This window comes from Homarus americanus, unplaced genomic scaffold, assembly GCF_018991925.1.
Source record: "Homarus americanus isolate GMGI-L3 unplaced genomic scaffold, GMGI_Hamer_2.0 scaffold32583, whole genome shotgun sequence".
Classification (NCBI taxonomy): Eukaryota; Metazoa; Arthropoda; class Malacostraca; order Decapoda; family Nephropidae; genus Homarus; species Homarus americanus.
The window spans coordinates 24,942,990-24,956,232 of record NW_024713129.1 but is presented as its reverse complement, the minus strand read 5'-3'; the positions used below and the strand labels follow the sequence as shown (position 1 = coordinate 24,956,232).

Sequence of the window (13,243 nt, the reverse complement as noted above, 5' to 3'; positions counted from 1 at the left end):
TCGAAAACTCAAGTCTGCTTTAATTCCACTTCCTGTAATGAATTTCACTATCAAGGATATTCAAATAGTATCAGAGAAATTAAAAGTGTTAGCTTTCTTGAACGAGACACATTTTGCTGATTTGAATAATAACTTGCCATTTTATCTGTCACGGGAATTTGCACTACCAAGTCTTACGATTCCCTCTATTCTGTTAATTCTGGCAATAATGTTCCTGTTCTGTTATTACCGGGCAGTATCATCCAAATTCAACATTGTTCATAATATACTAACCCGTACGACACAAAAGTCTAGGTCCCCTGTAGTAGAGAATACCCCTACAGTAATTTCCCCAGCTTAGTGTCTACATATCTGTTTATAACATGGTTAGGGTTGTCTAGGATGTACTGTACTCTGTGAGTTATTTAGGCCTCACGGAGCTCGGCTGGTAGGTGACCGAGCGATGTAATAGGCCCCTGTCTCATCAACAGAACGTATTATATAAATGGGTCAATACATCTGATATTATATTCAGATTCACCACCCTGTAACTTTCCACTGTCTATGAGTAAGACATGAGATTGACACGTGAGCGGGCAACTTACCCAAGAGGGCGAGACCCATAGCTCAGCATTCCTGTAAGCACGCACTGCGATGCCCCTAAGCTTCAGTAGCTCACCTCAACTCATATCGAAAGGACGTGACCAAACGTTTATCATACATAAACGCCGTCCCTTTCTCATTCACTCCTAGACAGTGAGACTTACGGTTGATATACACTCAGGAATTATATATACAACCTTTTATAATAAAACAAAGGAACTACCGTTTGGGTTTCGTTACTTAAAACCCAAATATAAATATGTGTGAACGGACTGGTTAATTGGACAAGCAGCCGATTCAAGACTATCCTTATACCTTTTCAGTTGCTCGCCGGCGTTACGTTTATTATTCGTTAGGTGACCATAAAGTAGCTGCTTAGGTAGTCTACTGACCTCAGCAAGAATACTGGCATTTGTTCTCTTGTTTTCCCAGCGAACTCGGAGGATGGAACGTAGACTATGTTGGTGAAAATTTTCAAGTGCCTTGAGGTGCCTCCTGTATGTAACCCATGTCTTGCTGCCATATAACGGGGCGGGGAGGACCACTGCTCGATATACTGTACGTGTAACTTTGTAGATAATTTCTGCTCCCTACAGCTGAAGACACGGTTTCGGAGTCTGCCAAAGGCTTGAAATGTACATCTGATCCGACGCTGAATCTCCTAGAGGACCTAGAGCATCTATGTCGGAGGCGGTGAACAGGTGGGAGCCGAGATACCCAAAGTGGGTAGCATTAGAGAGGGTAGTACCATTAAGCTGGATGGATGGTGGAGGTGTGTCTGAACCAGGAACAGGTTGAAAGAGAATCTGAGTCTTACGTACATTCACCTCAAGGCCTAAGTGTGCATGTGCATCTGTTTTTTTTATGGGGATTAGCCCACCCGGGCACAGGTCACTGACCCACATGAGGGTCTGGGGCCGAAAATATAATAATAATAATAATATTAATAACAAAAATAATAATAATAATAACTATTGCTATTATTATTATCATGACAACAATTAATAAAATTAATAGAAAATTAATAAAAATATTAATACAATAATAATAATAACCATAAATAAATACAAAAACGAAAAAAAAATGAAATCAAGAGTGAGGAATGATATACATTATGTATGTTGTGTTGCCAAGTAAGACAAACTATTGAGACCCTGCCATTGTGTGTAAATGAGACAGAAAGTTAATCAACAACTTGGGACTTGGTGACAATTTTTGTGATGCCATATGGCAGCAAGGTCTACCATTAGACAACACATTATGCTTCCAATACCTTTCCAGGCGGTAGTACCCCCCTGTTTGGTAGCTGCCTACTACCTACTAGGTGTAGGTGTTCAGTGTGAGCAACAAGGGTGAGGTCATCTCCATACTGAAGTTCAGTAATGGAAGCTAGGGACACTTTGTTTTTGCCTGGAGTCGTCTAATGTTGAAAAGACCCTTCATTTGGTACTCGATGTCCACCCCGCCGGCTAAATTGGCACTGGCACGAGTAAGGAAGGCAGCCAAGAAAATGGAAAAAAAGAGTTGGTGCCAGTATACACCCTTGTTTAACCCCCGTTTGGATGGGGAAGAACTCTGACTGGGTGCCAGTGTGCAGGACGCTGCCGTTCATGCCATCGTGGAGTTGCCTCACAATGGCGATGAATTTAGGGGGACAGCCAAAACGGTTGAGGGTCCACCAGAGGGCTTCCCTGTTGACCAAGTCGAAGGCTTTGGTTAGGTCTTTGAAAACCATTTACAGGTCACGATGCTGTTTTCTGCACTTTTCCTGTATCTGGTGGGCAGCAAAGATCATGTCAGTGATGCCATGTGATTGTCTAAAGCCACATTGAGTTTTCCGCCTCAGGAAGAAGTCTGTTTACGAGGACTCGGGCGATAATCTTGCCATCTACGGACAGCAGCGAGATCCTGAGGTAGTTGCCACAGTCTGACCAGTCTCCCTTGTTCTTATAAATATTGACGATGGAGGCGTCTTTAAGAGCTTGGATGATTTCCTCCTTTTCCCACATATTCTCCAGGAGAGAATGGAGACAGCTGGTAGGCAGAGGTTCTTCTGCTTTATACACCTCGGCTGGGATTCCATTCAGCCCTGAGGCTCTGTTATTTTTCATCAGTTTGATGGCAGTAGCTACCTCATCCAGGGATGGAGGATAGCTGAGGTGGGTCATCTCGGTGCTGAGGGACCTGCTGGGTAGTCAGGACATCCGCTTCGGAGTTTCGGTTAAGCAGTGAATGGTAGTGCTCTTTCCAGCACTGAAGGAGGCCTTCACCGTCTTTAATTATGGAGTTACCATGGATGAGCGGAGGGGAGCTGCGCCACGAGTGATTGGCCCATAAAAAGTTTTAATGGAATTGAAAAATTCGTTCATCTTGTGCTGATCTGCATTTCAAATGCTTTATTTTTAAACCAGTCTTTCTTTTGATTGCGAATTTCCCGCTGGACCGCCGCTTTCTTCATGCTGAATGTATCAGCTTTGGTCCGAGACTGAGGGTTTGTTTTGCCAGTCAGTTAAAGCAGCACGTTTATCATTGATGAGTACATTGATTGCCGGGTCATTTTCATCAAACCAGTCCTGGTGTATTCTTTCGATCAGGCGGAGGGTCTCTCTGCAGGTTTTTGTCATGACATTGTCTAGAATATCGAATTCGGCACTGGGATTTGCGTTGTTTGCTGTTGGGTTGTTTATTAGCCCATCTCTGCCAACTCTGGCATTGAAGTCACCAAGAAGCACATCCTTAACTTCTCTGGGGATAGAGGTTAGCACTCTGTTGAGGTCGGCATAAAAGGCCTCCGTGATGTCATCCTCTGCATCTAGTGTTAGGGCGTATGCAATGATGAAAAAGACATGACGTGAGTGATTCAATGGGACTCTGAGCGTCTTGAGGTACTCGTTGATCCCAAAAGGCATTTTAGCTAGGCTTTGTAGGATGCATTGGTGGATGGCAAAGCCAACTCCATTAATGTGGTTTCATTCAGCAGCAGGCTTAACCTTCCAGAAGAAGCTATAGCCAGACCCCTTTCCACGAGTTGACCCTCCTCTGGGAGCCGGGACTCACTCATGACTGCTATGTCAATGCTATACCTAGGCTTGTGTGAGTAATGTTTTATGTCAGTAATGTTTTGGGTGAGTAATGTTTTGGGTGATTAATGTTTTGTGTGAGTAATGTTTTGGGTGATTAATGTTTTGTGTGAGTAATGTTTTGTCAGTAATATTTTGTGTCAGTAATGTTTTGTGTGAGTAATGTTTTGTGCAGTAATGTTTTGTGTCAGTAACGTTTTGTGTCAGTAATATTATGTGTCAGTAATGTTTTGTGTGAGTAATGTTTTGGGTGATTAATGTTTTCTGTGAGTAATGTTTTGTGTCAGTAATGTTTTGGGTGGTTAATGTTTTGTGTCAGTAATGCTTTGGGTGATTAATGTTTTGTGTGATTAATGTTTTGTGTGAGCAATGTTTTGGGTAATTAATGTTTTGTGTGAGTAATGTTTTGTGTCAGTAATATTTTGTGTGATTAATTTTTTGTGTCAGTCATGTTTTGTGTGATTAATGTTTTGTGTGAGTAATGTTTTGTGTCAGTAATGTTTTGGGTTTTCCAAGTTTAGAAGCTCCAAAGTTGTTTGTAGCGAAAGGCAGAGCGGGGAAGATGACAGGGGAAGGAGGAGGAGGCATGGCCGGATTCAGGAGTGGGCAAAGTGGGCAGCTGCCCAGGGGCCTCCACATATTACAATATTTTATTTATTTATTTATTTGGATTATTTTTATTTTCATTCTTTAAAATTCATGTTTATCTATTCCATCACGTAGAACTATGTTCAGCAAGAAGCGTGATAGAAATTAGGCTAGCTACTTGGACATTATTTGAGTAGAGGTTTATCTGATTAATAATGCAAAGAATCATCTCTCTGTAATAACTAATAATATATTCTTTTCTGTGAAGTCTCTTGAAAATTTTTGACATGTGCGGTAGTAGCTATATCAGGGCTGGTCGACTTGAAACCACATGAATGACTCCAGCCATGTCTCACTTTTGTGTGTGTGTGTGTGTGTGTGTGTGTGTGTTGGGAATTTGTACACTATCAACAATATACAGATAATTAAAAATTTCTCAATGTTTTATTTCCTCAATATAACTGCATGTGGCTTCAAAATTCTCCAAAGAAGTGTTCAAATTTCAAAATTTTCCCGGGGGGCTTACAGCGCCCCCCGGAACTCCCAGATGTTTAGGCTCGCTTCACTCGCCACCCCACCCTCTTGGGTAGTTAAAATGAAGGGGGCCTCCACAGGTCTAAATCCGGCACTGGCAGGAGGTTAGGAAGGGAATTGTAGTGGAAGAGATAGTGCCGTGGCTTTACACGACTGCTTTTATTTGGTTAGCGCATAGCACACGTATTTGGTTGTTTTGGGTGATTAATGTTTTGTGTCAGTAATGTTTTGTGTGAGTAATATTTTGTGTGAGTAATATTTTGTGTGAGTAATATTTTGTGTGAGTAATGTTTTGTGTGAGTAATGTTTTGTGAGTAATGTTTTGTGAAAGTAATGTTTTGTGTGAGTAATGTTTTGTGTGAGTAATGTTTTGTGTGAGTAATGTTTTGTGTCAGTAATGTTTTGTGTTAGTAATGTTTTGCGTCAATAATGTTTTGTGTGAGTAATGTTTTGTGTCAATAATGTTTTGTGTGAGTAATGTTTTGTGTCAATAATGTTTTGTGTGAGTAATGTTTTGTCAGTAATGTTTTGTGTGAGTAATGTCATGTGTCAACAATGTTTTCTGTCAGTAATACTTTGTGTCAGTAACGTTTTGTGTGAGTAATGTTTACGAGTAATGTTTTGTGTCAATAATGTTTTGTGAGTAATATTTAGTGTAGTGTCTTAAGATTAATGTTTTGCATTTAACGTTTCGTGCCAGTAATGTTTTTCTGTTATGTTTTGAGGGTGTAATGTTTAATGAATAATGTTTTATATCTGTAATATTTTATGTTTGGAATGTTGTGGCGAATATCTTGTGTCTGGAATGTTTTGTGTAATGTTTTGTGATTAATGTTCTGTCAGTAATAGCTTGTGTAAGTAATGTTTAGTGTGTGTAATGATATGTGTGAGTAATGTTTTGTGTGTAATGTTTTGTGAGTAATATTTTGTGAGTACTATTTTGTGAGTAATGTTTTGCGAGTGTCATGTTTTGTGAGTAATGTTTTGTAAGTGTAGTGTTTTGTGAGTAATGTTTTCTAAGTGTAGTGTTTTGTGAGTAATGTTTTGTAAGTGTAGTGTTTTGTGAGTAATGTGGTGTAAGTGTAGTGTTTTGTGAGTAATGTTTTGTAAGTGTACTGTTTTGCGAGTAATGTTTTGTAAGTATAGTGCTTTGTGAGTAATGTTTTGTATGTGTAGTATTTTGTGAGTAATGTTTTGTAAGTATTGTTTTGTGAGTAATGTTTTGTGAGTAATGATTTGCAAGTGTAATGTTTTGTGTATAATGTTTGGTAAGTGTAGTGTTTTGTGAGTAATGTTTTCTAAGTGTAGTGTTTTGTGAGTAATGTTTTCTAAGTGTAGTGTTTTGTGAGTAATGTGGTGTAAGTGTAGTGTTTTGTGAGTAATGTTTTGTAAGTGTAGTGTTTTGCGAGTAATGTTTTGTAAGTATAGTGCTTTGTGAGTAATGTTTTGTATGTGTAGTCTTTTGTGAGTAATGTTTTGTGAGTAATGTTTTGTGAGTAATGATTTGCAAGTGTAATGTTTTGTGCATAATGTTTGGTCAGTGTAGTGTTTTGTGAGTAATGTTTTGTGAGTAATGTTTTTTAAGTGTAGTGTTTTGTGAGTGTAATGTTTTGTGAGTAATGTTTTGTAAGTGTAGTGTTTTGTGAGTAATGTTTTGTAAGTGTAGTTTTTTGTGAGTAATGTTTTGTTAGTGTAATGTTTTGTGAGTAATATTTTGTAAGTGTAATGTTTTGTGAGTAATGTTTTGTAAGTGTAATGTTTTGTGAGTAATGTTTTGTAAATGTAGTGTTTTGTGAGTGTAATGTTTTGTAAGTATAGTGTTTTGTGAGTAATTTTTTGTAAGTGTAGTGTTTTGTGAGTAATGTTTTGCGAGTAATGTTTTGTAAGTGTAGTGTTTTGTGAGTAATGTTTTGTAAGTGTAGTGTTTTGTGAGTAATGTTTTGTAAGTGTAGTTTTTGTGAGTAATGTTTTGTGAGTAATGTTTTGTGAATAATGTTTTGTAAGTGTAATGTTTTGTGAGTAATGTTTTGTAAGTGTAATGTTTTGTGAGTAATGTTTTGTAAGTGTAACGTTTTGTGAGTAATGTTTTGTAAATGTAGTATTTTGTGAGTAATGTTTTGTAGGTATAGTGTTTTGTGAGTAATGTTTTGTAAGTGTAGTGTTTTGTGAGTAATGTTTTGCGAGTAATGTTTTGTAAGTGTAGTTTTTTGTGAGTAATGTTTTGTGAGTAATATTTTGTAAGTGTAATGTTTTGTAAGTGTAGTGTTTTGTGAGTTATGTTTTGTGAGTAATGTTTTGTGAGAAATGTTTTGTAAGTGTAATGTTTTGTGAGTAATGTTTTGTATATGTAGTATTTTGTGAGTAATGTTTTGCACGTATAGTGTTTTGTGAGTAATGTTTTGTAAGTGTAGTATTTTGTGAGTAATGTTTTGTGAGTAATGTTTTGTAAGTGTAGTGTTTTCTGAGTGTAATGTTTTGTGAGTAATGTTTAGTAAGTGTAGTTTTTTGTGAGTAATGTTTTGTGAGTAATGTTTTGTGAATAATGTTTTGTAAGTGTAATGTTTTGAGTAATGTTTTGTAAGTGTAGTGTTTTGTGAGTAATGTTTTGTATGTGTAGTCTTTTGTGAGTAATGTTTTGTAAGTATAGTGTTTTGTGAGTAATGATTTGCAAGTGTAATGTTTTGTGCATAATGTTTAGTAAGTGTAATGTTTTGTGAGTAATGTTTTTAAGTGTAGTGTTTTGTGAGTGTAATGTTTTGTGAGTAATGTTTTGTAAGTGTAGTGTTTTGTGAGTAATGTTTTGTAAGTGTAGTTTTTGTGAGTAATGTTTTGTGAGTAATGTTTTGTGAATAATGATTTGTAAGTGTAATGTTTTGTGAGTAATATTTTGTAAGTGTAATGTTTTGTGAGTAATGTTTTGTAAGTGTAGTGTTTTGTGAGTAATGTTTTGCGAGTAATGTTTTGTAAGTGTAATGTTTTGTGAGTAATGTTTTGTAAGTGTAGTGTTTTGTGAGTAATGTTTTGTAAGTGTAGTTTTTTGTGAGTAATGTTTTGTGAGCAATGTTTTGTGAATAATGTTTTGTAAGTGTAATGTTTTGTGAGTAATGTTTTGTAAATGTAGTATTTTGTAAGTGTAATGTTTTGTAAGTATAGTGTTTTGTGAGTAATGTTTTGTATGTGTAGTGCTTTGTGAATAATATTTTGTAAGTGTAGTTTTTTGTGAGTAATGTTTTGTGAGTAATGTTTTGTAAGTGTAATGTTTTGTAAGTGTAGTGTTTTGTGAGTAATGTTTTGTGAGTAATGTTTTGTAAGTGTAATGTTTTGTGAGTAATGTTTTGTAAGTGTAATGTTTTGTGAGTAATGTTTTGTAAGTGTAATGTTTTGTGAGTAATGTTTTGTAAGTGTAGTGTTTTGTGAGTAATGTTTTGTAAGTGTAATGATCTGTGAGTAATGTTTTGTAAGTGTAATGTTTTGTGAGTAATGTTTTGTAAGTGTAGTATTTTGTGAGTAATGTTTTGTAAGTGTAGTGTTTTGTAAGTGGAATGTTTTGTGAGTAATGTTTTGTAAGTGTAATGATTTGTGAGTAATGTTTTGCGAGTAATGTTTTGTAAGTGTAGTTTTTTGTGAGTAATGTTTTGTGAGTAATATTTTGTATGTGTAATGTTTTGTAAGTGTAGTGTTTTGTGAGTCATGTTTTGTGAGTAATGTTTTGTAAGTGTAATGTTTTGTGAGTAATGTTTTGTAAGTGTAGTGTTTTGTGAATAATGTTTTGTAAGTGTAATGTTTTGTGAGTAATGTTTTGTAAGTGTAATGTTTTGTGAGTAATGTTTTGTAAGTGTAATCATTTGTGAGTAATGTTTTGTAAGTGTAATGTTTTGTGAATAATGTTTTGTGAATAATGTTTTATGAGTAATTTGTCTTTGGCTAATCACTTGTTAATGAGTAAGATTTGTTTAATTGTTTTCAACGGCCGTGATTAATTTGGGTTAATTTACTTGTCGGCTCACATTTCCCTCTCTCCTTTCCTCCCAGACTCACCACTGCATGCCTCCACCCCCCTCTCTTCCAGACCCGCTCATCCCTCTTTTTTTCTTCCCTGATCCACTCTCCACCTTCTTTCCTCCCTGATCCCCTCTCCACCTTCCTTCCTCCTTGATCCCCTCTCCACCTTCCTTCCTCCCTGATCCCCTCTCCACCTTCCTTCCTCCCAGATCCACTCTCCACTTTCCCTCTCTCCATCTTAGACTCCGTCCTACTTCTTCACTTAATTCTTCCTCCTCCCTCTCACTCACTCCAACCTCCTCTCTCTCCAGGCCCGGCCCCGGGGAGGGGGGGGGGGGCACGTGCCCCCCCTAGGCACATGTAAATGTGTCTTTTTAGCCCTGAGACATGAGTCCGTATACAGGGGCTGGCACTATTATTTTATCGTTCACATAATTTAAACGTCCAGATATAACCGGGGATAGACAGTATAACTTAATGTCTATCCCCAAGCCAAATATCCACCTGCAAGGAACTGTAAGTGTGGCGGGGTGTCAACTTCAGCACGTGCAGAATACGATGGGTACCATAACTTAAGTGTAATTCCGTTATTTTATTTGGTATTCACCCAAGCGCCAGCTACTGCTCGAGGACACCATAATTATTATGTGTCCTCAGAGTTCCGGGCTTAAGTGTTTATGTAAAACTCGGTAGGTTACTCGACATGATGTATTAGACGGAATTTAGCGAGGTTTATACAGTTGTTGTCGAAACTATGCAAAATATTGCTGAAGAAGGAGAATCATGGAACTTAGAGTCAATTCTAAATGGAAAATCACTTTCTTGCAATTACGTAATTTTAATTTCTGATGGCACTTACTGTGTGTCGTAGTCTCTCAGTGTAAGCCTTCAAGGACGGGTGCCATTGGCGACTTCACAGCTAAGTCTAAGATAAACAGTATCAACTGTGCTATCAAACAGTGTTATGATGATATTGATCAAGTTAGTGATACTTGGTACGTATACTGTACATGGAAGCCGTTGCCTTACCTAAACCAGTCAATGCCCCTAAATCATTACTACCTCATATAAAAACAGATCTAACATACCATCAGTTTCCCTCAAAAAAAAAAATCAATAAATAAACACAAACATCTTGAAGTAGGGCTTCTTTTAATTGCTAACGTTTCGGAAATAATCCTTTTCCATCATCAGAGCCTAAAAAGTTTTTAAAAAGTTTAAAAATACAGGTGATATACAATAAAAACATAATATTATACGAAAATTTACCTTCGATAAACTTTAAAAATTTATAAAAGAGCAATCCAATTCAAAACCGACAAAAATGACGAGACCTACATACAGAGCTAAAATCGGGAAATAAAAAGTATGAAATTAAATATACAGGGGGTATTACCTTAATTCGGACGAGCCTTAATTCCTTAATCAATAAACCTTAGTGATGGTCAGTTCAAAACTGATAATATGTTACATAAATTTATTTGTCAGTGGCCCAAGGTTAAAAACGCTTTGAAAACCTTTGATCTAGATGTCTGATAGTTATTTAGTGGGTCCCTTATTTTTGACCTGACCTGACTAGTCACGTCACCCCCCTTCTCTTAATCTCCTCTACGTGTGTGTTGGTGTGGGGATTAGTGGATGACATCATTATGACCTGACCTCATGTTTTATAAGGTCACCCTGTATTTTTAAGCCTCTCTCTGTCCATGTAATCCAGTTGCCTCTGAAGATGTCTTGAATAAAGACGAAAGCTAAGGTGCTCCATTGTTTCCCTTTTCCTGTGTGATTTTATAAAAAAAAGATATATATATATATATATATATATATATATATATATATATATATATATATCTTGATAAAATCACACGGGAAAATGGAAACAACGGAACACCTTAGCTTTCGTCTTTATTCAAGACATCTTCAGTTGCCTCTGAAGATGTCTTGAATAAAGACGAAAGAACATAAACATAAGAAAATAAGGAGTCTGCAATAGGCCGGTTGACCTGTGCATGGCAGCTCCTGTCGAGAGTTACTACCACTCTCTATCATCCATGAATCTATCTAGCCTCCTTTTGAAACTTTCCAGAGTTCCCGCACTTACTACAAAGTTGCTAAGCTTGTTCCACTCGTCCACCACCCTATTTGTGAACCAGTTTCTTCCTATCTCCCTCCTAAACCTAAACTTATCCAACTTGAATCCGTTGCTCCGAGTCCTATCCTGCTCGGATATTATAAGAACTTTATCTATATCCCCTTTATTGATTCCTTTCACCCACTTAAATACTTCTATCATATTTCCCCGCACTCTTCGTCTTTCTAGGGAATGCAAGTTAAGTTTCTTTAACCTATCCTGATATGGAAGGTTTCTAAGTCCCTGAATCATTTTTGTCATTCTTCGCTGCACCGACTCTAGTGAATTTATATCCATTCTATAATAGGGGCACCAGAACTGAACCGCATAATCGAGGTGCGGCCTAACTAGCGCAAGATATAGTTGCTAAGGTGCTCCGTTGTTTCCATTTTCCCGTGTGAGTTTATCAAGATTTATCTTATTCACGTTTTCATATATATATATATATATCTTTATATATAATATATATAATATATATATATATTATTATTCCTAATAATATATATATATATATATATATATATATATATATATATATATATATATATATATATGCTGATAACCACAAGGAAAGAAGAAAACACGAAGTTCCCAAGCGCTTTCGTGTAATTCACATCTTCAGGGGCGAGTCTGTTACCGAGCAGGCGTACCAACATATGATGATGCACTGGAGAACATTCAAAAGCATTTCATCCAGCGTTTCAATTTGTAAAGACAGAAAAAGTTACCATAACACTATAAAAGACGTTAAAGATGCTGGTGGTTGTAAAGTATAATAGTTTGACAGTCAACAACATTATTCTGCATCTTTACGGTGTAATACAATATGACACACCGGACCGGGAATTCTGACAAACGTAAGAGTTTTATTTGTATCCCTTTTAATTTCTCCGTATTAACTATACGCGACATACAGAATTCATTGTATTGGTTACACGAGGCATCATACAATCAGAAGTACAACCTTAACAAATGAACAGGTCTCCGTGATCTTTGTGAAGGCAGTCAAACCCAGGGGTGCAGAATTTGTTTTGTTAACTGTACATGTTTCACAGCCTCCAGCAGTAATTCTCACATTCCTTGAAATATACTTACGATAAAATGTAGTTATTTACCCATGCAGATATCTATTAGGTGAAATGAGCGAACACTCAAAGTATAACAGTGAGTCAAGTGTATTAGAGGGAGAGGTGAGACAGTAAGTAGGTATAAGAGTATCGGAAGGAGAGGTGAGGCAACAAGTTGGTGGAGCAACAGGTTATGAAGCCACTCGTATCCAGGTCAAAGTACGTGTAGTAACAAAACCCGAAAGAAATCACCTATTAATTAATTCCCCTGCTTATTTCACCTTAAGATTAATCACTGCGCTAACCTGTCCCCACCCCCCCACGTTTCATTAAGGTGTATAGGCACCGGGGGACTTAAGCTGGGGGTTAATCATCAGGTTATCCATCCAAAGTGACTCACCAGCTGATGACGAGGACCTCCTTTCCCTCCCCATGTGTAGGAGCTGCGACTTCATTTCCTCGACAGAGTCCTGGCGTTTTCCTCCGGCCACCTCACACTTGCACACGTTCACTGCCGAGGGAGTCTGCGAGGCGGAGGATGGTGTTGAGGACACCATGTTGACGAGCGACATACTGGTGGTGCTGAGGAAGGAGGAAAAGGTGAGGAGTATTCACAGCGAGAGAGGAATAGGTAGGAAGGAGCGCGTGTAACCCGTGTGAGAGCACCCGCAGAACTAATGGAACGGAGGGAGATAAGAGAAACGGGGAGAGATGGATCAATACCTGCGCCTACTTAAGAAGCACCGCCAAATTTGTATATTGGTGTACAGAAATGCGAGTAACTATAATTAATAAGAAAACCCGTATTGTTTTACCTCCTATAACTATTGTACTCCACAAAATCAACTAACACAAACTCACAGGTAAGAATAATCAGACGTGTACTAACTGCGCGCGGAGCAACAAGTGACTGGACACAACGGTGATCCTTTAAATACTTATCCTCCGGCCAATCACAGCAGCCGCGCAGTTACCTATTGATGTTATTTTTCCACAATCCTTTAACTTCATTCACGTCCTGGTGTCTTACGGTCAGTTTTTGTTGTGCAACGATTTCTTGCGCAAATTAAGTTACATAATCTAGACATCCTGACGTAGCCATTCGTATCTAAGGCCATCAGTGCGTCAACACGGATTGCCTGAAAATTAGCCATCCAGTTTATTTCAGCTGATGATTGAACCCATTAACGGTACCTGGGGAGGGGGTAGCTTAACGTGAAGTAAGCTTGGGGCTAATCTTAGGGTTGCCATATCAGAAC

General features: G+C 37.7%; 1 protein-coding gene across 1 annotated transcript in view; it reads right to left on the bottom strand.

Moving 5' to 3' along the window:
- The window catches only part of LOC121869633 (GTP cyclohydrolase 1-like), a 44,397-nt gene extending 31,485 nt beyond the window's left edge, over positions 1 to 12,912 (bottom strand). Inside the window, exons 1-2 of the mRNA XM_042371130.1 lie at positions 12,846 to 12,912; positions 12,385 to 12,566 (exon numbers count right to left, since the gene is read on the bottom strand). Of these exons, the coding sequence (XP_042227064.1) occupies positions 12,385 to 12,556 (172 nt within the window). The 5' untranslated portion in view covers positions 12,557 to 12,566; positions 12,846 to 12,912. The remainder of the gene's footprint in view (positions 1 to 12,384; positions 12,567 to 12,845) is intronic.
- Positions 12,913 to 13,243: the final 331 nt, after the last annotated feature.